The sequence below is a fragment of the Anser anser genome (assembly GCF_964211835.1).
Source record: "Anser anser genome assembly, chromosome: 23".
In the NCBI taxonomy this organism is placed as follows: Eukaryota; Metazoa; Chordata; class Aves; order Anseriformes; family Anatidae; genus Anser; species Anser anser.
Window position 1 is genome coordinate 5,906,162 of NC_139744.1, and position 25,077 is coordinate 5,931,238.

Consider the following 25,077-nt stretch of genomic DNA (forward strand, 5'->3'; position numbering starts at 1 on the left):
GGAAGGAAGAGGAGTCCGAACTGGTGTTTGAAAATCCATGGGTGATAGCGTGCTCTTAACCAGCCATCCTTACTCCAAGGAAATAACCGTCCCTCATCAGGCAGAAAACCTCCGCACAAAGGAAGGGTGTTACAACTGCTGGTATCAAATTAATCTGTCACTTAAGCTTTGTGAATGCTATGAAAATTATCTCTTGCTGACAATGGGTGTCAGCAGCGCCGGCAGCCGGGCTCGTGATGAGCGCTCTTTAACTGGAAGTTTCCATCTATACTGGGGGGTTCTCGTAGGCTAGGCAAGATCAAAAGGAGTTGAGCGCTGCTTCAGAAAACCGGGCTGGAAACAAACTGCTTCTAAATTGCTATTTAATGCGATTTGTCCTTTGTCACCACTGCCAACTAACCCATGTTTAGTTCTGATTCAGCCGTGCCAGTGGCTGACACCATTGTTATCATCGGCTGAATCCTGACAAAGGGCTAGACTTTATTCATATCAGATTCTTCTGTAACATTTTTTTTTCAGTGCTTGAGTGGAGCATAAATAGCTTTGTTTTTATACAGGATTTCTATTCATAACTTCTAGTAAAACGCTGCTGTTGTCTGGGAGGAGCCCTAGCCTGCAGTTAGCTGTCAGCTTCTAAGCGCCAGGTACTCAACCCTGCAGCAGGGTGGTGGCAAAAGGAAAAACAATTTCCTTATTCAATAAAATACATAAAATGAAAAAAAAAATAATAAAAGCTTAATTTCTCTAACCTTGTCTTTGTGGCTTAGAAATTTTTTCTAGGATTTAGCTAAGGTTTGCCTTTGGCTAATTTACAATCTTTATAATCACCTCTGGTAATTCCTGTGCAGGTTTGTTAACCACACAATTGTAACTGGGATTAAGAAATGACAGTTTTTCTTTGGAAAATACATTGTGTAGATGAAAGATTTGTTGCTTTTGGTGACTTCAGGGCATGAATAGGAGGAGTTCTAGCACCATGATGAACTCTTAATGTTCTCTTTTTAAATTTTGTATTATTTGGGAAAGTTTTCTTCAGCTATTGATGCTACCGAGCTTATCTAGAGAACTGCCGTGCTAGAAGGGAACTCATTAAGGCAGTCAGAAGAGGATTGTTTCCTTTCTTAAAACTCATCTTCCTGATGCTGTTGCTGGAGCAGAGCTCATTCACTGTCTCTGACGTGGGTCCTGAACCCCCTGACCAGGGAAGCTTTCCCTATCTCACATCCTGGTGGAAAAAGTAGCCTTTTGTTATACTTCTCAATACGTTCCTGGCACAGTGCAAATAACTTTGTCTCCTGCAGTCCTGGATTTATGTTGAGAATAAAGTGAGCTCTGGAGAGGGGATTGGGCTCTCAAGAGGCTGAGTTTAATCTTTGCTGCAAAATTTCGAGTCCTTTATTTGCGTACTTGACCTCTAAATCTAAAAGTCAATTCTTTTGTCTGATAACGTAATAGTAGCAATTTATTATATTTTATGATATTCCGTTGAGTGTGAAGAGTTTTACTGGTCAGCTTTTCTTTCCCAAGTCCTACTCCCATTGTCAACACAAATTCTCTCTGAAATTCACTGGAAAGAGAACACCGCTGTGGCTGAAACACATTCAAGCTGCACACAGATGTCGGTAGAAGGTAACTGATACTGTCCGTTTTGTAAAGAGCACCTAGATGCTAAAGCTCCAGGCAGGAGTTCGGGGTCCTCCTGGGATGGATGGAGATCTTGGTAGACAGAAGTTATTGGAGCTTGATGTTCTTTGAAGCAGATGGAATTTCAGTGTTTGGGTGCTTGGTGTTTTCTGAAGTAGTTTTGTGTAGAGGTTATTGAGGAAGTGTTCTTCAGGGCACATAAAATAAATAATCATTGATTACTTCAAAAATTTAGAACCATTTTTTTGCTGTAACCATAATTCCAATAAAAACAGTTCCTCAGTGACCTACAGTTCCTCTCCAGCCCCAGTTTGATGTGTCGTTAACTAATGATGTTTTGTCTTATTAGCCTTTTCAAAGTGTTATTTGAGGTGCCCAGTTCATTCCTCATCCCCAGCTGGTGGATGCACTGGGTTAAAACAGATGAATCCTTTTTCTTCTTGGACTGTCTATGGCAGTAGGGTGAAACTGGAAGGATTATTTGTGTTCTGGGGAAAAAAAAAAAAAAAAAACACATTTAGATTATCAGAAGATGTTACATGTTTTGCATGTCCTAGAATAGAAAAATTCAAACCCATCCTCCTCCTCCTCTTCCTGCTGTCTAGGTGTTATAGAAGCCCTCATGCTTCTAAATGTGAATATTTTAATATTTCAGAGCAGTTAACATTTTCTCTGCCCTTTTATGGGGCTCTGTCCAGTTCCCTACTGTCCTTGAGAAATTGATGATCAGAATATAGAAATGATTAAAGAAATCACAGCTGAGCAGTAATCGTGGTGCAGCGATGTGGAGTTTCTGCATTCTCCAGCTAGCGCACCAGCCTTCCCAACTGAACTTCATTTTTGATGCCGCGTGCTGTGGATTTTCCTCAGAGAAGGTATCATTATGTGAACAGGTGAATGGGAATGTTTCATCTTATCAAAAAAAAAGTTCCTTATGGGTTTTCTGCTGTGTCCAGTGTATCAATTTGTACACTTTCTGACCATATTATTATTTTCAGTCTTAAACTACAGCACTTGGCGTTCATCCAAGACTCTGAAAGTTTGAAGCAAACCATTACCTTGCCCGGCGTTAACAAACAGACATAAGCAGAAAGCATCTTCTAAAAAGCCATTGGTGGTGCACACCGTGCAAAAATCCCAGGTCACATCTCAAAGCTGAGCGCGGCGCTAGAGCGTTGCACGGGAGCAGCCTGACGTGGAAGAGTTGCGCTGCCAGCTGTATGTATGTAGCTGCACAAGTAAAGGTTGTAAATACTGATGATCTTGCTGTTGGTTTAATTCTCAACCAAAGCATTGGCTACCTGCTGTTCCAAGAGCCTTTCCTCTCCAGTAAACAGATGGCCCCACATTGGCTGTCCCTACCAGGGCTTAGTTTCACCAGCAAGTCCGTATTATCAAGCTGTCAAAGGACCCATCTGCCCCGAGCAGCTGTCCTGGCATCCGCCGGCCTGCGTGCTGGGAACCTCCCCGCTCCACAAATCTCAGGCATATAAAACTTTTATATTTTTGTTTTATTTGGGGAGGGGTTGTAATTCATGCCATCTGCCTCATGCTTAAGCAAAGGGACACTACGTTTGAAAACAAGCTACTAGAGAAGTAATCTTCTACACTCCCCTTGTAGTTTGTAGTCTGCTGTAACTAGACCGAGCGTGTTTTACTTATCTGTTTTCAAAAAATGCAGATTTGGACTCAAAATGAATACAGATGTATTTTTGGTCTAAACACAGAACTCACTCACATCCCTGTGCCTGCTCTTCCACTCGCTGTGACATCTCGGCCAAATGTTTAACCTGTTTCCTCCCCGTTAGGTGGGATGCTGTTGCTGACCGGCCACGTTGCGGTTGCCAGCATCCAGGAGCTGCTAGTTACAAGCCTTTGGAGACTAAAAATGTCTCATAGGTGATGCTTAAATATTAGCATAAGTTGATGTGTTCGCCGTCTGTTTACAGTGAGTCACTTACGGGGTAGTTTTCCTCTGTGTAGTCTCAATACTTCTGATTAAAGGTGCTGAGTTCATCAGCTCTGTGGAGCAGCAAATCTAGACCCAAGCTTCTGGACAGCTTTGCCTTTTAACTGCACGCCTTCAACTTCTGAGAGATCTGCTAAATATCAAAAAAGATGTTTTTGTGAGGGTAAGGACAAAAAATTGTTTTCAAGGGTTTCATATTTTTAAAGGAGTGGAAAAATATTAAAATAGACTTCCTAGTTTAATGTTTGAAACAAAGGGGTAATATGTGCATTTTCTCTTGAAGTCTTTAGATATTTGATAAACTTCATCAGAATAATTTCTGTTCTTTTTCACATTCTTGTATAAAATAAAGTATTGTAACAGTACATATTAATGAAATTTTCCTTCCAGTTTCCCATTTTACAGCATCTTTGGCGGAGCCAAAAATTTCTCCTTTAAGCTTGCTTTCTTTCTATTTATCTATCACCCAGAGCACTTCATCTTGTGAACTCAGTATTTGAATTATTCTCAAAAAGGTGCCCTGTTTCTGAGACTGCTTTCAAAAGTAATTAGTGACTTTTGTGCATAACTACATATTTATGGGTAGAAGGTTGGTTTTGTTTTGTTCTCTAGAAAGTGTGAAGCATCTGTCCGATAAAATCTGGATGTGGTAAAGAAACCCAGCTTGGTACTTGATATTTTTGAAAATGTCTAAGGAACTTAATTTTTAAATGGAGACTAAAATTTGATAAAATACTGGGTCCCAACAATTTCTCCTAAAGATAAGGTCAAATAAATTAGTAATTTAATGTGGCTGTACTAACCTGACTTTGCCAACAACAAACTAACCCCCAAAGAATAACCTTTTGATTCTTGACAAACTTTTACAGCTTTTATTTTTTCCTTTTACAGTGAATTCAGGACTTAACATCTGAACTGAAGTTTTACAGCTCATGTTAAAAAGCAGGCTGGAAAAAGACAGTACAGTCTGTGGGATCAAATTCGCAGTATAAAATTGAAGTATATCTACTTAATATATTGCGCTCGGTGTATTGCTCTCCTTATAAATTTTCCCTTTGCAGCTTGTAATTCCGCTGCTGTGTTTCTTAGTCTAATATCTGAGAGAAATATGTGCTCGCGTGTTTTGTCCATGGCTCTAGTCTAGTGTGCCAAATTCCTAAAAATAATGCTGTGTTGGTTTTTATGTAATATCAAAAAGATTTGCATAACTGTAGTTATGATAAATTCTGCGGTTAGTTTTAATGTCTTGGCTTCATTTCAGTCCTTCAGATCCCTAAATCAGTTTTGATTTGCCATTGCTTAAACACTGCTTTTTTCCTCCGCTTTTCAAAAGAGAGGTGTCAAGAATGATCCCAGGTAAATTTCCTTATAAGAATGAAACTGTTTGATCCTGTCTGTCGCTCAGTCGTTACATGTAATAATTTACTGTCCAAATAGTATGTTTTGATGCTAAATTAAGTAGGAAGGCTAAAGAAATACAGGAAAGGAGAGAGCTGGTGTGGAATCCCCATTCTGCATTTTGTACCCAGTGCCAGAACCTCCAGTGCCTGTAGCCATGCTGATGGGTGATCTCTCATGCGGGGAAGGACCGATGGATGGTGTCTCTTGCTCCGAGGGCTCTTGCATCCCAGCAGGTGCCTGTACTCTGGGGAAGATGGCCTTGGGTGACCAGATCGTGCCCTAGAGGGCTTGTCCCTTGGCGATGTTATACATCCTTTGGTGTCCCTTTGGTGTGTTATACAGCAGTGCTGAGGACAGGCCCTGAGAAAAAAACATCTGGCTTTCTCTCTTAGAAGGCATAATTTCTTCCTTTCCAAGGTGCTATCTCTGGCACCCCACAGGGAGCAGAACAAAGTGTAGGGCTGCGCAAAGGGTTTCTCCTTCAGCAGCGCGTGTTACTGTGGCTTTCCATTGCTCTTCATCAACTTCCAGTGGAATCACACATGTGCTGCATATCAGTGTGCTTGTTTGGGTTGGGCGGCACCTTCGAAGCATGCAAAGTCCTCAGGAGCTCATGTGCAGGACCTGCAGGGCATGAATCCCCAGGAGCCCCTCTGTGGGGGATGCTGCACATCCCAGGAGAGCTGAAGTTGGGATAAATCTCTGTCTGGTGGCTCTGAACCCATCGCTTAGCTGGAGCTCAGGCATTTCTGTCCCCAGATGTGGTTGCTGGATTGTGCCTTTGTGTATCACGGGCTCCAGAGGACAACACTGAAATGAGCTGTATTGTCCCCGATTTCTGCACCATGCTGCAGGGGGGGCAGTCGTAGCACTTAGGGATGCTTGAAACAAAATCCACGTTATAAAATGTCACCTTAAAGAATCTAGCCTTAAAATGTGCTGCTGGCACCAGACTAATGGGGCACATCATAGTTAGAGCTCTGAAGCCTGGAAATGATCAAAGTGATACACTGTTTTGCCTTAAAACCTGTTGGTTTTTTTTTTTGAGGCAGAACATCAAGTACTCTGAGAGATGTATGTGGGGAGAGACTGCAGATGATCACAGCACAACAGCTGCTTTTCTTTGGAAGAACTAAATGAGTTCAAACCCAAATGGTGGTGTTTGAACTGCTGCAAGGAATGTCTGCAGTAACCATTCCGTTATTTAAAGCTTCGGTCAGGGGCTCCAGTGCTTACCCTGCTGCCCTGCTAGAGCCAAATCGCGCCGTAGCTGCCTGCTGACGAGGCTCCGCAGTGTCCTTCGGGTGCTTCGGCTCAACCTGCCTTTTCCTGGGAGCTAAATGGGAGCGGCTGCGATTATACATGCCTTTGGCATCTCCGCAGCCTTCAGTGGACAGCTATTACGGAGAGAAAAACAATGAGCCGTTTTCTTCAAATGACACTCAGTGGTTTGATAAATAGTTGGCAAAATGCACTTGATATGATGGGCTCGTTACCCGTGTGCCCGCGTACTGCTAGGCAGGAGGAGAGGTTTTGCTTCCAAAGACCTGCCCTCTCTGCAGTCTGCAGCTTTAGCTGGGGATGAAGGGGGTGCGTACGCTCTCCTGTTACAGCTGGTTTTCGTCAGGGACTTCATTTGGCTGCTTCAGTGCCGAAAGGTAAATGAGACAAAAACAAATCGGGGAAAGCCCAAACAGCACCTACTGCTTCCACCTTCTGATCGCGTCAGATGTTGCACTCTGCCTCTAAGGTGGACAGGTTTCTGTTTTCATTGGCTTTTTTTTTTTTTTTCCACTGATGAGTAAAGATGAGGTGGAAGTTGCTACAAGTATGCAATGGGCATGGTGAACAGCCAGCTACTCAGCCAGGACCAGGAAACTCCTGAAATGCCAAAACTTTCTAAGCCACTATATTGGAGAGTCATTTTCTGCAATGTCCATCTCTGCTCACATCCCTGAGGACCTCGAGAAAGCTAGCACCGTCTGCTCTCACACTACTAAACAATTAAGCTTTAGAAACAACGTGCTAGTTTGTTTTGTTAAGGCAGAGCTGAGTGGGATGTAAACTGCAATTTGAAATAGCATTACATGTCTCCTGCGCATCTGAAAATGAAACCAAACTAGTCTCTTCTTCCTGTTCATGCAGCCACAATCCAGTTTTTTTTGAATATTTGGGAACGTCTTGCACTGGTGTAAGCTGTTAGTCGTATTTTTCCTTTTCTCTGCCCTCTCCAAGCTCCCTCTCCTGCTGAATGGCACCAGTGCCACTCAGCCCCTGCAGACTGGCAGTGCTCAGTGCCAGAGGGGAAAGCGCTGCACAAACACGGGACCTGAGCAGCTTGCAGGGCTGTTCCTGCTCTGAAACCAGCGGGGTCCTGTGCCACACACAGCAGGGGAAAAACATCTTGGAGCCAGCGCGCTGCACCTGGATTCCAGCGCGAGAGCAGCACAGAGCGCTCTGCCATGAAGGCTTTCAGGAAATGGCAGATGATGGCTTGTCATCCTTCTTCTGGGGTTTGAGCATCCGCTGCAGTTTGGGCCTCTATCCACACGGTGAAGCTATTCTTCTGGGCTTGGCACATCCCTCCATTTGCGGCTGGCCTTGGCTTCCCAGCGCAGCAGCAGAGAGGCATGGTAGGAGGCAGCTGCTCTCCCGGGCATCCTGCCTCTCCTTGTCCTATCCCTCCTCTGTCCCACCCTTACGCAAGCACACAGTGATCCCCAGAGCTCGTGGAACAAAGGGACCGTTTGGTTTTCTTTTCTTCCCAAACCTTCCTCATTGTTTTGTTTTGTTTTGTTTTTCTCCAAACACACTATTCAGCAAGGCAGGGGGGGTGTTTTGAGGTTGATTTCCCTAGCTCAAGAAATCCAAGGGTGGGAAAGGGAATTAGAAAGAGAAGAAGATAATGCTGCAATTACATTAAAATCCCCTTGGCATAGAATCCCAAGCTACATTTTCCCATATTCCTCATCAGCAGACCTCTACATACCCATTTCCACAAGGCAGAGCAAGCAGCTGCTGTGCCTGGCGAGTCCTAGCGATGCTCTGCATACAGCTCTGCTAGCAAGCTCATGTCACAAGCTTTGCCCATGGCAGAGGTAAAAAGTTGGTTTCAGAAAGGTAACAGGCACACATTTTCTTCTAAACGTGATGCCCATCTTGCTCCTCTGAGAACTGTTTACTCCCAGCACTAGCGTTTCTCTCAAATAAGGACTCCAGTGGCTGACAGCAAACAAAACCAACAAAAAAAGATCCATCTTGATCATATTTACTGCTGACCTACTTAAAATCCTCTTTCCTCATCTCTTTTAGTGTGTGCACTAAAATGCTGGCTGGCTTGCAATCTCCAAGGAATTGCTAGCAGAATGATAATGAATGCGAAATATGGGCCCTCATTTGTTTAGCAGTAGTTTATGAAAAGAAATGTTTTTGTTGCATCATTTAGATTTTTTTTTTTTACTTGTGATGTATTGTTCCCATCTTTGGTCTCCCTGCTCAGAAGCCTTTGTGTTCTGATTGCAGGCAGTGTTGTTGTTTGAAGAGATGCCATTAAATCACAGGATGCCTTAATCTTTTCATTTTTGAGGAAAATTAGGCTTCTAGCTTCTATCCTGGAGAGTCTAAGCAGTGCTGTTAAAGGCCTGTGTTGAGCATCATTTTTTCTGGTGAAAATGATCCAACAGAGGTGATTGTTCACTAAATGCTTTATATTCACTCCGGTGTATTTCATGGGGCTATTGTATTCAGGTTTGCAGTCCAGGGTAGAAAGTTGAAATGACACCAGCATGGTGCATACTGCACCTCTCAAGTTTTCTTTTTCCTAGTTGTTCCTCTGTACACATTCTTTTAGAGGAAGGCTTGCATGCTTCTGGGTATTTGCTCACCCGCACATCAGGCCAGTGTTGCTAGAAGGAACACAGTTACCTTAGCTTGTGCTCATGTCTATGTGGATACTGTGATTAAACTGTCTTTTTTGGATGCTCGCAATTGAATGCATACATGCTATGGATAAATTGATCCTACCATTACAAAGGATATCAACAGGATGATACGGACATCTATTGAAACACGTGTACAAGGAATCATACCTAAAGCACTCCTTTCTAGTGAGTTCAGTTTTTATAACTGGCATGTCATGTTTTCATGCCAGTCTAAATTCCCTTATCTCTAATCAAAAGGGAATTTCTAAGCAGATGCATAAAAACACAACATGAAGTTACCACTGGGTGGCTTCTGCATTTGTTGGCACCTGGCACCTTTGCATTATTGGAGCTAAGCCGCGTTGTCTTTAGGCACACACAATAAAATAAGAATTATTTGGACTGCAAGAAGTTTGTTTTCTCCAACTTCTTGAGTCCAGAAGTTTGAGAGTCTTTTCCATTAGGGTTTATTTTCATGTGTTTTCATGTCTGGCATGTATGAGATGCTAAGGGAGCATTTACCATCTTCTCCCAGACAGTTCTGGGTCACTGCTGCGTGCTGCATTCATACGGCTAGGACGTTGCTTCTGTGCTGTCCCTACAGGAGGTGACAGTAATAATGGAGATGGGGGGAGAGGAGGTAATTAGCTCCACTATACTGGTAAAACCACTCAGTATCTATGGAAATTAATTCAGTTTCTGGCTCCAGGGCACTAGCTTAAAATTAGACTGTAAGTAATGTTTTGTTCTCTTTTAAGTAGCGAGGAGGAGCTGGTAGGGACAGCATAAACACGAAAACAGTTTCATGCTGTTGGAGATGCAGACTGCTGATTCAGGAGGAGGAACCTCATCCCTCAGTGCAACTTCTTAGTCAGCCCCTGCCTGTGGCTGTTGTGCACTGTCCTTTGGGTGGAATAACTTCTGCGTGATTAGTGCTCTTTATAAAGTGAGCTGAAAGCTTTTGGAGTGGGTGCCATTGCCTCTTTAGGGAAATTGGGGTGCATGTGCCTGTTTTCAGGCACGGCGTGATGATCCTTGTCACTCTTGTATGTGGCGCTCGTAAACTGGCAGGAACTAAATAGGGATTGAGTGGAATAGCCGCCGGAAAAGTTCTTGCCACGAGACGTGGCTCACTGGGAGAAGGAAAATCAAGACTGCAGAGAGAGGGATAGTGTTTGCCTGGGTCTGTGTCCACAGGAGTTAATCTGGGCAGATTAAACAGAGTATTTAAAAGCATACAGTACGAGCAGCAGACAAAACATGCAGAGGGAAACAGCTTCAATGTTGTTGATAGGAAAATCTTTGTTGCAATCAGTGAGCTTTTAATGTATACCGCCTTCATATAGGACAACTGACCTTACGGCTGTACAGACTCTGATGGCTGATTTCACCTTAAAATGCACATAGAGCATGTTCCTCATTAAGACGCATTGATCAGCAGAAGTGTCTTATCTCCTTATCTTCTTTAATTTCACTTAATCTTCCAGAGCCTGTGGTATAAATTAATATCCCTAGTCCACAGGGTGCCTTGCATAAAGCATTTTTACATATAAATGGCACAATATATCATGTAACAGAGATGTGATTCATAGGCTATTACGTGTTAAATCTTAGGTGGAAACCTTGGCTAACTAATTTATACAAGGTAATTAGATTCTGAATTAAATGCACAAAGGATTGTTTTTCCCCTTCTTGCTTTTCCTTGTGTGAACTCAGATGACGAGCTGATACTGGCAAAGAGGAAAGTGTTCTTCCTTCTCTGGCACCCCATCTGGATAGCTGCGGGGCGCTCTCTTGGGGCAGGCCAGGGATGATTTGTAGAGATGGCTTCATCCTTGCCCTGTGCCCTGCTGGGTGTCATCTCCCTTCCAGAAATCCTTGGTTTGCAGTTGGGCCTCAGGGGGACCGTTCCTTCTAACAGAAATACGTCGTATTCACGTTTGCGTAGATCACTTTGACAGCGTGCGATGTTTCATTGGCATCTTTGTGATGGAAAAGCACAGAGCAGCCAGAAGCACTCAAGCCTCCCGTCATACTCCTCGGCCCCCAGCAGCCCCCAACCCCCGTCCCACAGACCACGATCACCACGGTCTCGTGAAGGTGCTGGCCAGAGGATGGTCACACCAGCCAAGGTTGATCCTACGGGACCTCAGTTGATGCCCCCGGAGCTGCGCTCGGTCACCGTGGATTTGGGCCGGGTTAGGGGGCTTGTGGCTGGCTTCGGCTTTCACTTCTGTGCTGTCTGTGTGCTGGAAGCTGAGCCCAGGCTGAAGGTATTTCCAAACCAGGGAGCCCAGACCAGAGGCCGCCTGCCACAGGCCTGGTTCCCCCACGGCCCCGCGAAGGCCGAGCGAGCTCCTCCCCGTGCTCGGGAAGAAGGTCGGCCTTCTTCAGCGTGACCCCGTGTTAGGTGGGACAGCAAGGCTTCACGCTGGGATCTTTAGCATTCCGCATCAGTAATCCGGATACTTAACCCAGGGTAATATCTTGTTCTAACTGCAATTTTAAAAACTCCAGACCAGTCTCCAGAGCCAGCCAGCCCGGCTATTTTTAGCTTGGTTTCCCAGGGAAACATGGTTTTATGTGGCTGCTGCATCCTCAGATTTGACAGTGAGGAAGAGAGGTAGCAAAGATCATTCTCTGTAAGTTTCATGACGATCACTCATTTTGATTAAAGAGACAAACTCTGATCTCCTGCCTTTTGCTGCGCAGAGATGTTTCGGCTGCCCTCCATCCTGGTGGGAGCTGCTGCCTTGCTGCTTGCTCAGCCCAACAGGAAAAAGAAGTTTCACGGTGTGGTGAGGGGAAGCATGGAAATGCAAATCTGGGTGCGAGAGGCAGGGACAGGGTTTATTTAGGAGTATTTATTTAGGAGAGCAGGCTGTAGTGCATTCCTGCACTCATACTTCACGGTCTCGATGAAAGCGCAAAAGATGCTTTCAGGGTGCCCTAGAGCCGTGTACAGGACATTACAGCATCTGAATGGATTTTTTTTTTTTTTTAACGTAGGAAAGGGCAACAGAAGTATCTTTAGTGCCTGAACCCAGTGGCCCTGGACTTGCTAACTTGCTGGCCACATGCGGGTTAGGCACTCTGGCACTGGGGGGCTTGGTGTTAGCATCCAAATCCACACAGTCACACTTCATCCCAGGAACTTTTGAAGAGGGAAACACTGGTGAGTAAAACACTTAATCATCATAGATATGTCACATCAACAGCCAGCAGGTGTTCCATTGTGCTTTGCTGAGAGTGTCAGTTTGGGGGTGATACAAGAAAGGATCTTACATTTTCCAGAATTAGCCAACATAAGGTGGAGATCACCGCAGCACGTGTTTTCGTGCCTTGACTCAAGCATTAAATGGGGCTTTGAAGTAGATTGAACTAGTAGACGGGAGTGGAATTCATTTGCCCAAGCACAGGTGTTCAGTGCTGTCTTTAAATGCCTGGCGGTGTGTCAGGAACCTGCACGGAGTTGGTGGTCGGACACAGGACCTTAGACTTCTGCTTTTCTGCAGTGGCACCTTGGGGCAAGGGATGTACCCCAAGGTCTCTGAAGTAGCAGTAGGTGTCTGTGCTAGGAAATTAACTCCACCATTCATCTTGAAATCTGAGCAGGAAATGTCTCCACTGGTTTTAACTGATACTACTTTGGGGGAAATGGGGTAAGGACGCGATTACCCAAAGCATTCATCAGCTACATTTGCTTAAGTTGTATGCTTGCAGTTTGGAGGCATATGTGTTTGCCCAGCTGCTGGTCGGGGTTGAGTTTGGCTCAGACTGGAATTAATTTGCTTTACAATCAGGATTTACATGAAGACTTTTGAATGTTAAGAGTCTTCTTGTGCCTTGCCTGCAGTTCCACTGGTACTGTATCTTGCAAATCAGCTAGGAGAAACCATGAATGGTAAGACAAAGGAGGAGGGTGTATGTGGCTGAGCTCAGACCACGGCAGAAAAATCAGCTTGGAGGGAGTTCGCTGAGCAGAAAGCTTTGGCGAGTCCAGTCCTGATACCTTAGTGGGCCTGAAGTGCGCAGCCTCACCGCACGCTGCACTAGCATATGCTATTGCAAACAGTGGATGCTGGGGATGTGTCACGTCATGCCTGATAGGGAATAACGTGTCAGGATCTCCCACCGGTGTGAAGACAGCTCCTGCAGCTGTGGGTTGAGTGGCTGAGTAATTGCACTGCAAATGATGGAGTGATCAGTGCTGATGACTCCTCTCTGTACTGGGGGCTTCAGCTTTGCTTTTCACATGTGTATGAAACTGAGAAGAGGTGCTTGCGTGGAAGCTGCCACCCCAGCAGTCTGCTGCTGGTCGCAACCCAGCAGGAAAATCCACTCCACGGGCTGCCAGCAGCACCCAGCCACTGGGACCTGTGGGGGAACTGGGGCAGGGAGAGGTGGGGATTGAAGGGCACTGTGAAGCCCCCATGTGTGCAGGAGCAGGATGTGCTGAAGTGCCAGCTTAGGGACATGCAGAGGCGTGTGTTTTTATAAAATGTGAAGTATCCAGTGTGATTAATTACTTTGAGGTTACACCCAAAATTCTATTACCACCTCTTTCAGCTGTGACTGCCAGGCCTGAGCCGTTTTTTCTCCATGAGCACGTTACAAACACCAGGTCTGCTTCTCTTAGCGACCTCGCTGGTCTTTGCTCAGCGTGCAGTACTTTAGCACAACAATGTGAACCAGAGGGAGGATGGGGGATGGAGCCACTTGTAAAGCGGCTAGAGATGTGTGGCCTTGAAGATGTTTCGATGCCGGGTGTTCCTGTATGCCTCCAGCATTTCCTCTTCAGGGCCAGGTAGCTGTAAATGCAGGTGCTTGAGCTGCTGGTGGTCAGTGGGTGCACCTGAAAGCCAGGGAGCTTTGCTGCCGGGCTTGCATTTGGACCATTGATCCTGTCCCTGGGATTAGAGGTGTGCTTTGATCCTATTTGTATTGAGAAAGATAGCAAAATTAGTGACTGGTACCGAACCCACAGGGAGTTGGTGCTGATCGCTCAGTGTTCGTAAACTCCCTGGGACTCCGGATTCCTTCTGGAGGGTTGGCTGCTCATGCAAACTGCATGTCAGTTATGATCACGCATCTTGTAGTATAGCTAATAGCAGTGTGTTCACTTTGTTGTATGCTTGTATTGCTAAATACAGTGTCTGAGACGGCAGGATGGCCAGCACTGACCTGTTTTTTAGGACGGTTTCTATTTTGGAAGACTTGGAGATAAAAGCTGTCTGTCTCTCAACCTAGCTTCTAAGGGATGCTCTGTTTGCAGGAGATTGTTCCCTGATAAGCTTTGGGTTTGGTTAAAGAATTCAGCCAAATTTAGCTTGATGTAAATTTTATTGCAGATTGGAAAGAAATTCTTAAGAAATACTGGTCAGCAATGCTCTGTCCAGTGCAGTGTTAGAGTGCAACCAGCATTTTTCTTCCTGTGTGTGCAAATCAGCTTCAAGCCTTTGTCCAAGGAGGAATGTAAAAGTATTTGTGGAAGTCGCATAGCTTACTAAGGTAGTTGGCACCAGGGTCTGAACGCTTGCACTTGCCTAGCCTGGGCGCAAGAGCTCCTGCCGCAAAACCCAAGATCATTGACTGCTCTTGCACAATTTCTGCACTTTGATCTGTCCATGTTTTACCTTGTTGTTTTTGCAGGGGAGGGGAGGTTACCGAGCTGCTCTGGGACAGCCCCCAGATGGGGATATGCTGAACCCCAGCAGCCAGCCGAGTGAGCCAGGAGGTAGACTGGGGTGCTCAGTCATGCTGGGAGCACTGGTGGATGCTTGGTCTTGGATTAACTTCTAACCTTTGAGCTTATTAACCCAGAACCAAACCAGCTTCAGTCCTGGGGCAGAGGTCGTTTGTGAACAGTAAGGAGAGAAGGATTTATAGGACATAAGCCTGAAAAAGGCACATTACAAGTTAACGTTGCATTAGTGTTTTCCCTCTGGAAGCTGTGCTTTTTAACAGAAGCACCCATCGCTCTCAGTGGCCTCTCTAGCAGCAGTGGAGCAGATAAAACGAGGTTGCCCAAGGACCAGATCCTCTTTGTCTGAAGTACCACCACTGCTGGCACATCAGCTGCTTCCTCCTCTTTGTCTGTCCTCCCACAGCATCGCCAGGGCAAGTGCCAGAGAGCTGCAGGCGCTCACTTGACTGCAGCCAGCAAAAGGGATGTGGAAAGGCTGAGTTTGGCTTGCCTTTCCATCAGCGAGGTATTTATTTTGGATATCTCTGGCAGTTAATTTTTCACTTAGCTTGTGTATTAGTCTTCTGTCTGTCAGCCTTGGGGCAGAGTGGGGACTGACAGATGGACAGGCGGCGTGATTGTGCCAGCGGAGGTAACCGGGCTGAGATGTGCGCTGCTTTTGAAAAAACAGAACTGTATTTCCTCTTTCACTCTCAAATATCAAACGTCAGGAGAGATGAGTTTGGAAAGGAAAAGGTTAAGTATACAACAGCTTTGTAATTTTTACCAAGAGGGGTTTTTTTAACTGTAAACTTTCAGGGGAAAGTCCTTTACTTTCCTCCACACTTAAAAAATGTCAGCTTCCTCCCAAGCAGAATCTCTGCCCCAAAGCGCCGCTTCCAGCCTCATCGTCTACCACCCTAATTGTAGCTGCCTGAGCGAGCCCTGCGAGCCCTTCTTCCTTCGCTCTTACCTGGGTGACCTCACGGTGAATTGGGCTGGGTCAAACTGAATTCTGGGCGATGAGGCTTTGGGTTGCTGCCTGTTTTTGTGTCTCCTTCGTACATACCCTCACTCACAGCGTGCTTGTCTCCGTTTCACAGAGCACGTGGTCTGACCTGAGCTGGGGACCTGGGCACCCAGGCTAGGATTTTAGATGGCTGAGAGGAAGCAGGTATGAATGTCAGGGGAGAGGAAAGGCTAGAGTCTGTTCAGTGAAGGATTTGCATGCCGTGGTGAAGGGGGACAGCAACCAGCTCTGAGTGCTCTGGGTCCTTTATCTATAAGGACAACTGTCTTGAACATCTCATTTCACTCCCCCATGCCAAAAAAGCTGTGTCAGTACAGCTGTGTGTATACAAAAATAATTCTTTCAGTGCTGTGTCAGTCACTTCATGCATCTTCCCAGCTCAGGCTGACAGCTATTCCTGGGAAAGTTTGTATTTAGTCTGAGCCTTGCTGAACTGAATGCCTCTGCGGGGTTTGCACGGGGTTAGTTAAATAGCTTTAATTAAAATGGAGTTCCTTTGTGTCTAGACAGGTTGTGAATGCAGGTGGGTTTCATCGTGTCACCAGCCGGTGAAGGATCTTCAACCATAGCTCTACCTGGGATGACGCATCCGCCCCATCTCATTTGAGGCGTGCCGTGCTTTTTACCCAGACGCTGTTGAAAGAGGGCTAATGGGCTTTGTTTCGTTGTTTCATCTGAAGCTGTCATCCTCTTGTTTCCTTTCCAGCAGCCTCAGAACTGCTTTTTCAAGGTGCTTGCCCAGCTGGAATATCCCTAAATATGCATAAAGTCCCAAGTCACGTATTCACAGATTCCCATAAGCAGAGCACACCAGAATGTTTAAGCAGGGGCTATATAAATTATTAAACAAAGGTAACAAGCCAATGAAGTGGTGGTAGGTGATGAAATGAAGGTGAGGAAAGAAGCAAATTAGATCCCTGATGTGTAGCTGCCCTTTCTGCAGCTTCTGAGGCATCCTTGCTGCTAATGAATTTGATTGCTTTGGCTGTGTCAGCTGAAACACCTTCTGCATGCTGGTGTCAGCGGGTGTTGTTGCTGTTGATGGTAACAATGACTTGGAAGAGATTTGGTTGTTTTCAGACCGCAGGTATGAACGTGTGATTATGCATAGTAGTGTCTGCTGATTTTCCAAGCAATGAATTTCAAAAAGGGCAATAAGAGCTTTTACTGCAGAACGGTTGAAAGACGAAAGGCTTTTCCAGCCACATGCTCCCTAGGTGCCCCTTCGCCCCTGGCATCCCTGAGACCGCTCATCTTATCAAGTGAGCTGCAATCAGCTTTCATCCTGTGACACTGGGGGAAGTAACAAGACAGATACTTGCCTGTCTTGAACGTAAAGATCACCATCTGATTCCATTTCTGTTGCTAAGATGCAGGACAGTTTTACCATCAGCTTGGTTCATCTATGTGCACTGTTACTCACCCCATTCACATCGGGCGTGCTTGAGGACAGCGCTATGGGAGGAATTTTATTCACAACCACAGCGTGCTGTGCCTGGCCGTGGCTCTCTGTGTTCAATCTGATATGTGGAGCAGTAAGGCCACTTAAGTTCTTAAAATATTTCTGAACGAGATGGTGCTGATCTTACCCTATATAGCTAATGAGATGGAATATCAGTAAATCCATTAATTAAATTCGCAAGCTCATTTCTAAGGAAAGAAGAGACAGGAGGGAAAGTGCCTGGGACACAGGGCTCGTGCATGGCTCCCCGTGTCGACAGCCTCGTCAGCAGACAGGTATCGGTCAACGTTCACGAATTTTTGCTTTGCTCACCTGAGTGTAGGCTGGGAAATTCTGACATCACGAGCTCGTCTCTCTCCAATTCGCCTGGGATTCTTATCCCTCTCAGCATCCCTGGAGGTTGGTTGCCAATGATGTGTTAACTGCATCTCCTACTTGAGTTCAAAGGAATTGGGTTAATGAGCGTAAAGCAGCAAGCAGAAAGTCAGCCATCAAATTATATTGGCGCTTGTTTGCTACCTACTGAATTTCCCACTTCATCTGTCTTTGATCCTTGTGATGCAGGCAATTAAATACAGCAGTGATAAACATAGAAAAAAATATGGCAACCTTACAAGCTAAATTTATTCCTTTTCTTTTGTGTTATGTGGTCTTCATATAAAGCAAGAAACTGTATGAATGAGAGTAGGGAGGGGAGACAAAATTAGTGGAAAACCTTTTATCTGAGGAAACAAAGTAGATATGGAGAGAAACCCTAATATCCTAAAATCCTCAGGTTCTTCAGCAAGCTTGGAAAAGAGTCAGCAGCACAGCCTGTCAGAGGAGCAGCAGCTCAGGAAAGCCTCTCAGAAGGACAGCTAAATCAAGGAATTGAATTTGGCAGCCTTGGGTTTCACGCGACCGAGTGAGATCCTGAACTGGGGCACAGGCAAGATGCTGCTTCTGTCCTGAAGAGCAAGATCAGGAAAGCAATATCAAAATAAATAAGGCTAGAAAAAGGAGCTGCTCTCAAGTACTGCCGTTTGTGTGCTATTGCATCGTGTGGCTGATGGCATTAGGCCTCTGGATCAGAAAAAGGATGCTCTCTCCATCTGTTGCTGGAACAGCAAGCAAGGTAGTACGGACTGACCCAAGAACCAAACACTTGCTTTCAAGATGTTTAAATATTCATTTTAAGAGCATCCTCTGCCTCTGGAAGAGAGGCACAAATATATTGGGGAGTTTCAGGACAGCAGCCAGCATTCTCCAGCATAACGGCCTGCAGCGTTTCTGCAGACGCTGGGAGCAATGCTTTGCTGCAAGGTTGGCCCCATGAGTGTTTAGCGAAGGAGTGCCAAAAAAAGCTGCGTGCAGAACAAGCCAGGGAGCCGGGGCTGTTTGTCAGCGTGAGACACGCTGCCCTTGCTGACAGGCTGCCTTTCAGCTCCCGTGTTTGCCTTGGAAAGGGCTTTCACCAGCATGTGAAAAGCAGCATGTTGAAGCTGCGCCGTGTCAGATTTTCAAATTCGCTTTTAAAGAGAAATATCTGACAAACTTGTGGTGTGTTGTTTTCATTTCAGGCTGCTGACAGTGTCCACATCCTGTGTTTGGTTTTGCTACATGTTGTCAGCTTAGCTCTAGAGAGCAGGAATTAGAGGTCAAGGTCTGACTGTAGCACAGAAAGTAAGAGTTATGATTGCGGGCATCTTAATTGTAACTCTTAATTTTTTTTAGCATCATTAAAAATACTCAGGGAGCTTGTGGAGCAGAGCACATTCTGTAACTGCATGTGTTGGGAAAATATATTTTTGCAAAGAAAGGCTGTTCTGTTCTGCCATGACTCAGGCATGGTGATTTAGAGCACAAATAGAAATGATACAGCACAGAGGATGTTTCCTTGGTAAGGAAGGTGACGGTGGGGGCGTGCTGCAGTTTCATATCCTTGCACATTAAAGTATAAAAAATTTTAGTTTATGCAAATGTTTCACTTCCTCCTCATATGGCATCGGTAACTTAACTGATCCCAACACCGGAGATGATACTATCACAAACTCTTAAGATCTAGTCAACAAGATGCTAGCATTTACTTGAACACTATTAATAATCTTAACTGACAAAGATCTTTATCTGCAAAGCCGCATAATATTAGTTACATCTTGTCTTTGTAACGGTGCAGCCTATTACAACCGGTTATCAGAACTTACATATGGGATTTGCTCTTAATATTTTGGATTGAATTATCTTTCGCAGCCTTGACTCAGCTCAGCGTGGAGGCAGCAGCTCGGCTGTGCCGGTGCTCGGGAAGGAGCTGGTGCAGCCCTGCGAGCAGCCTGCCTCTGCCTCTGCCTCCTGCTCAGCATGAGCATTGCAACAGCGCTCGTCCTTGCTGCCTGAGCCCTGTCTGCGGTGTCGCGTTGGTATGTCCAATGCATTCTACTGCAGTCATCAGCGCACTCGGTTTAATTTAGATGATTATGAATTAAGGTACCCTTAAGTGTAAACACAAATCCAAGCTGTGTTTTTTCTTTTTATCTCCGTGTCGTAGAACGATGCTGTAACCAGCCTCATTTAATCTGCAAACACGAGAGCTCAGATGATGCGGGTTAAACCTCAGAAGTGAATACAGTATTCCAAACAGCCGGCGGGGTCGGGCGGCTGCTGCACGCCTTTGGTGCCCTCTGAATCTCCCTTGTGCAGGAGGCAGCATCCTCCTGCATCGTCTGCACGGCCTCTGGGATGGGGAGAGGCCGAGGAGAGGCCATGCCTTGCGAGGTGTCCCCGCCGCACAGCCGGGGCCGGCTTGCGATCTGGCCTTTCTAGGAAACAGCTGGACCAGAGCCAGCGGGGAGGGACGGGCAGGGGGGAAAGCAGTGGCGGGGAGTACAGATGTGCCCACGAGCCCCCCGGTTTGGGGGGAAAATGGCATTTCTTTGTGTGGCAGCACGGGCTGGCCCCGCTCGACTTGGGGTGACAGCGCGTATGGGGCCGGCGGTCCCCGGAGCGGGGGACGTTGCCATAGCTACAGCAGCATCTCTGTGGCCGGCACCGCGATGGGGACTTGAGGAGTTCGGTTCTGCGTCCTAAAAATAATCATAATCATAATAATATGGGAACGGCTGCACAGTGGCGGGGGGCTGACGAAGCCCCGGTTGGTGGTGGGAGGCAGCCGGGGGGTGGCTGCAGCCCCTCTCGCGGCGCAGAGACTGCCATCAGGCTTCCTACAGCTTGTTCGGGAGGAGGAGAAAAAGGAGGAGGAGGAGAAGGAGGAGGAGGAGGGCTGCGGAGGTGCCCGCCTGCCTTCTCGTGGGCTGGCAGGGAGGGCATCTTCTTTTATTTTTAGCACAGTGTGTTTCAGCACGGCGTGCTGAAGAGAAACCCTTAACATGAAAATTATTCAGTGCTCCAAAAACTCCCCCTCATCATATGCAGCTGCGGCAAGTTGATGGAGGCTCTTCAGACCATACAGAAATGGAGGAATAGCACCAAAAAGCCTATTTCTCAGAAATACCGTGAATTAATTTGGATGTTTCTTTCATAGAGAGTGATATAAAAACCAAAGTCATCTTGCTTCGCAGCCGGTATTGCCAAGCTTTAGCCTCGGCTGTACGACTGCTCAGCACCACGATACAGCATGCACAGAATGATTCTCCCTGCAGAGCCTTACCAGAGGGGTTAAGGTGTCATTTCCAATTACTGTAATAGTTCTCTCCCTTTCCCTCCTGTAACATTTTCTCTCCCCTACTGACCAGAGCTAAAGCAGAGGAGACAAATCTCTTCCTGCGTATATAAAGGTTAAATTTTTACAGCGCACCTCACAACTGAATGCTTTAACACATGGAGGCAATGCCACTGTCTTGTTAAAAATAAGCAAACTCCCCCACCTTAGTTGTGTGGCAGTCACCAAAAAATACGTCTACTGGAGCACTCAACTGCAATTTAAAAGTAAAATTAAAATTTTGTTTTGTTTGTCTGGTTTGACAAGATTTATTGAAATCTTTCATTATGCAGCAGGTTCAAGACAACCTCTCTCCAAAGTACACATACAATTTAGCAAATGAAAGCCTGAAACAGTTTATTATTAGAAGGTGGGTTGGATTTTTTAAGGCTTGTACAAGAACATATATCATCTTGTACATTTTAGATATTTTTGCTGAAGCTATTAAAGTCTTGGCAAACAAACCTATTATTAAAGCAGTGATTTAGGCTAAGACAGGATAAATACTTTGAAGTCTACTTAATTGAGTTATTTCACTTCAGAACTCAATCTCAGGCCTAAGACTAAAAAGAATTTCATTCAAAAAGTTTAGCTTCTGCACGTTTGAATGTGCCTGCTTGTTGAATGTCAGAGGGCTTTAATGATGTGTCACCGCGGGGTGGGCTTGTAGCAGCCCCCTGCAGCACCGTGGCACACAGCAGCACTGGGAGCAGCAGCCTGCAACGGGAGTATTCCTCCTTTTATTGCCTGTATTATAGGCTGTGCGGTGGAAGTGTTTTATTTCCTGTGTTGCCTCCGTTGCATCTCATTCTTTGTAATAATCTTGTGTGGAAAAACAGAGTGTTCACTGGCTTCCTTTGTATCGCATCACTGGAAGCTTGAGATGAGAAATAAATGTGAGCTCTGTTCGCATTTATGTTCAGTTAATGCATCAGCTAAGGGGAAGTTGCTGCTTTGGTGTAAACTGAACTATATTTTAATATAGTCCCTATCATGTTTTTATTGTCCTGTCATTTTTTTCCTACTGCTCGTGTTACCATGTCTGCCTGCATGATTTTCCATCCGACGACACATACACCTATGTTCTCCCAGCCTGGCAAAGGACCGTGTTTTTCCTAGATGCTTGTCTCTGTCCCTGCAATTAACGTAGCGTGTTTGATTTGACGGGCAAGTAAAACTACGTGCTGAGATGAAAGCAGGTGGCGTGTTTGTCAGAAGAGAAGTGATGCACTTCAGATGCATCATGACTCTGCTTTGAAACACTTGCAGTTGCAAGCCCGAGCCCGTCACGTGTCATGGTGGCAGGGCACAGTACAGGTAGCGCCGGTCGGACGGGGCTGCCTAAAGCAATAGCCACAGCAGCCTTTCTGGAAGGTCTTGGTTGGACGCTGCTTCCCCAGCGAAGTCTCCTGTGCTGCCTGAGCTTATGCTACATTCACTTTTTTCTTTTTCTTTTTCCACCCTCCTTTTTTTGGACAGTGGTCAAGTTCTCCTCTGCCCCCTCACTGTGTTCTCTCCGTATAATTGTTGTGCCAGGCATTGGATGGTTTTCAAAAAAAAAAAAAGAAAAGATTTTGGTAGGCATTTTGGTAGGACTGCACCTGTGCATTCCAGCTGGTTTAGAGAGCATCCTTCCTGGCGTGGAAGAGGTACGCAACATGGGATGAGCTGCAGGGGCTTACCCCGTGCCTGAAAAAAATGTGAGTCATCCCATTTTAGCACAAAGTGGCACCTCAGAGTAAACCCCCAAGATTTGATCAAGGTTGTTATTAGTGATGGCCAAAATCTGTTTGGTTGCCTGCCAAGGGCTGTTTTAAGTAGAGTAGAGATTAAGAATGCAAAGTAGATTATTTTACCTTGGGCATTTAGGCATTTGCTTAGCAATATCTTGCAAGAATATGTGCGAATGACTGGGTGCCCATTTGTCTATGTCAACTCAAGGCCAGCTGGTCAAAACAGAGGATCTGGAACTTCCCTAAGGCAGTGTGTTAATACCCTCCCCTTCCCCAAAATCCTACATGTAGGGCTTCAGGAAGTATGGTGCTCCGAGCTAATTTCAGTCAAACAGGTAGGAAAAGACTGATATTTATTTTATACTGTTGTTTTTTAATTTCTGCTGGAAAGAAAAACAAGCTGTGTTTCACGTTTCATGTAAAAGTACATGCAGGATACCCAAGTTGAATTTGATTTGGCAGTGTCAGCTTTGCCCATAGCTTGGATCAAGGTCTGATGTTTTCTTTTCCCTTTCCGTTGTGAAACATAAACCCATGTGGGCGATTGCTGATAGCCTCATGGTAATTCCCCAGGGAGCTGCAGCCGACGTGGCTGACACTGATAGAACAACCTTGGCTCCCGAAATTTGAGCCAGTTGTTTGAACTGAAGCATAACATGGCATTAGCTTCTCTGCATTTAATACGATAAACATTAATTGTCAGCATCAAAATTGGTGTAACCCAAGCAAAAATGTGGGATAACGTAGAATTCCCTTTTATAATCCTCTACTGTTAGGAAAGGCATATCTAGGAAGTGGTTCGTTCTCTCCTGAGTCTTTGTATGTTCCAATTTCTCAGATAACCAAGTGATATCTCTGGGATAATATGAATCAAAATAGAGCAAGGCTTCCAGGTAGAGCTGTGAGCTCGGCGTGCTGTTCCTGACAGCGCAGTCAGTGCAGCTTTTGTGGTTCAGAAACTTCCCAGAAAATCAGGAGTAAAGAGGAAAAGAAAACTGCTGCCATGAATAGCGTGGGGTTTGGGGACTTTCTGTTCCTTTTGCTGCTGCTTTTTCAAGGTATATGCTAATACTTCAATATTAGACTTTTGGTGTTTCTTCTGTGAGTTATTCCTTCGGTGTCCTGTCCCTGAAAAAAGGAATGCGTTGGGGCCACCTGCGAAACGTCCGTGTTGGAGAAATGCTTGCTGTAAGCTTGGCTGTGAAGCTGCATGTCAATAAATCCTCTCCAGACACCTTTCCTCCAGAGTTGCAGCTGCGGACTCCTGGGCTGCTTCAGGACTGAGCTTTCACAATACTGATTTTAAGCTGAATTCCTTTCCTTGGAAGTGTTGATTTTTTTTATTTTTATTTTTTAAATCAGATTTCTTCTCTACAGAAAAATGGAAGAAAACAGAAAGGCAGCTCCTGGGGTGTGTTGCTTGCCGTAGCCATTGGGTTGAAGCACGCTGCCCGTGTCTCGCAGCTAAGGTTGGCGTTACGTTCGGGGTACTGAGGTGATTCAGAGACTACAGACACCAAGGTCACAGTGGAAAACAAAATCCCCAAAAGCTTACCATCTTCCAAGCAGAAAACTTTCAGTTTTCTTGGTCTCGGTGAACTTCCTCAACTGAAGCTTTTACTCCTCAAAAGCTAAAGCACAGATAATGCCCTAAGAAACCCGTGTAAAGGTTCCTGACTCATTCAAAGGCTGATTTCTTTGGAAACTTTAAATCTGCTCAAATTTGGGCTTGTGGCCCCTAGAGAGAATCTCTCAGGGGCTCTCTAATCCTAAAGTGCTCTCCGGGGTTGCCAAAGGAGGTGAAGCAGAACTGCACCCCAGCTGCTTGAAACGACATGCTGTGCACCACCATGCAACCGAAGTGATGCAGCCAACAAAACCGGGAGAAGCTAAAGGCAGTATCCAGTCTGATAGCCTGAGAGAGAGAGTTCTGTGAAGGTGTGTGATTTGGGAAGTCCCTGGTAATCCTTTAGGGAGAAAATCAGTGGCAGGTCATTTAGGTCTGTGATCTCGACCTGCCAATCCACCTGTATTGCATTATGCTCCCAGAACTTTAGGATGCAAAGGAAAAAAAAAAAAAGTCTCCTGACAGTAATCAGGGAAATTGTTTATATTTATGACAAGCAGGATTTCTAAAGCCAAGAATTTACTCGCAGCAATGAGGCGTTACTTAGAGTGGTGGTACCCAGAGCTGCCGTCCGTAATTTAACATGGGAAATGAAGTACCAGAAATGTTTTCTCAAAAGGGCTACAAGAACGATTTAAAATGCAGAGGAAGAGGCAGCAGTTACCACTTGATAATGTCATTCTACTGGTTTAAAGAAGATAGGTTTCAAAGCTGGCTTGATTATCTCTGAATACTGACAAAACCATTTCTGTATATGTAATATTTGGTGTAATTTTGGGGGGCCGTGGTAGAAACTTTGACACTAAGTCTTGCAGAAAGAGCAGCAGCCTTGGTCATGCCTGAAATTAGACGTTTCTGTTTCATTTCTCAGTCCTTCAGTGTCAAAACCTTCTGATGTCACTATCTGCACC

The 25,077-nt window shown here is 45.5% G+C and overlaps 1 protein-coding gene across 2 annotated transcripts in view; it reads left to right on the forward strand.

Annotated features, from left to right (window-relative positions):
* MYO1D (myosin ID) overlaps positions 1-25,077 on the forward strand; it is a 158,099-nt gene that overhangs the window by 106,188 nt on the left and 26,834 nt on the right. The window contains exon 22 of one of the 2 annotated variants that reach the window (XM_083808956.1): positions 1-24,540. The exons of the other annotated variant lie outside the window; for it this stretch is intronic. Coding sequence (XP_083665082.1) covers positions 1-31 — 31 coding nt within the window. The 3' untranslated portion in view covers positions 32-24,540. Of the gene's footprint in view, positions 24,541-25,077 lie in introns of those variants that run through there. 2 annotated transcript variants of the gene reach the window in all.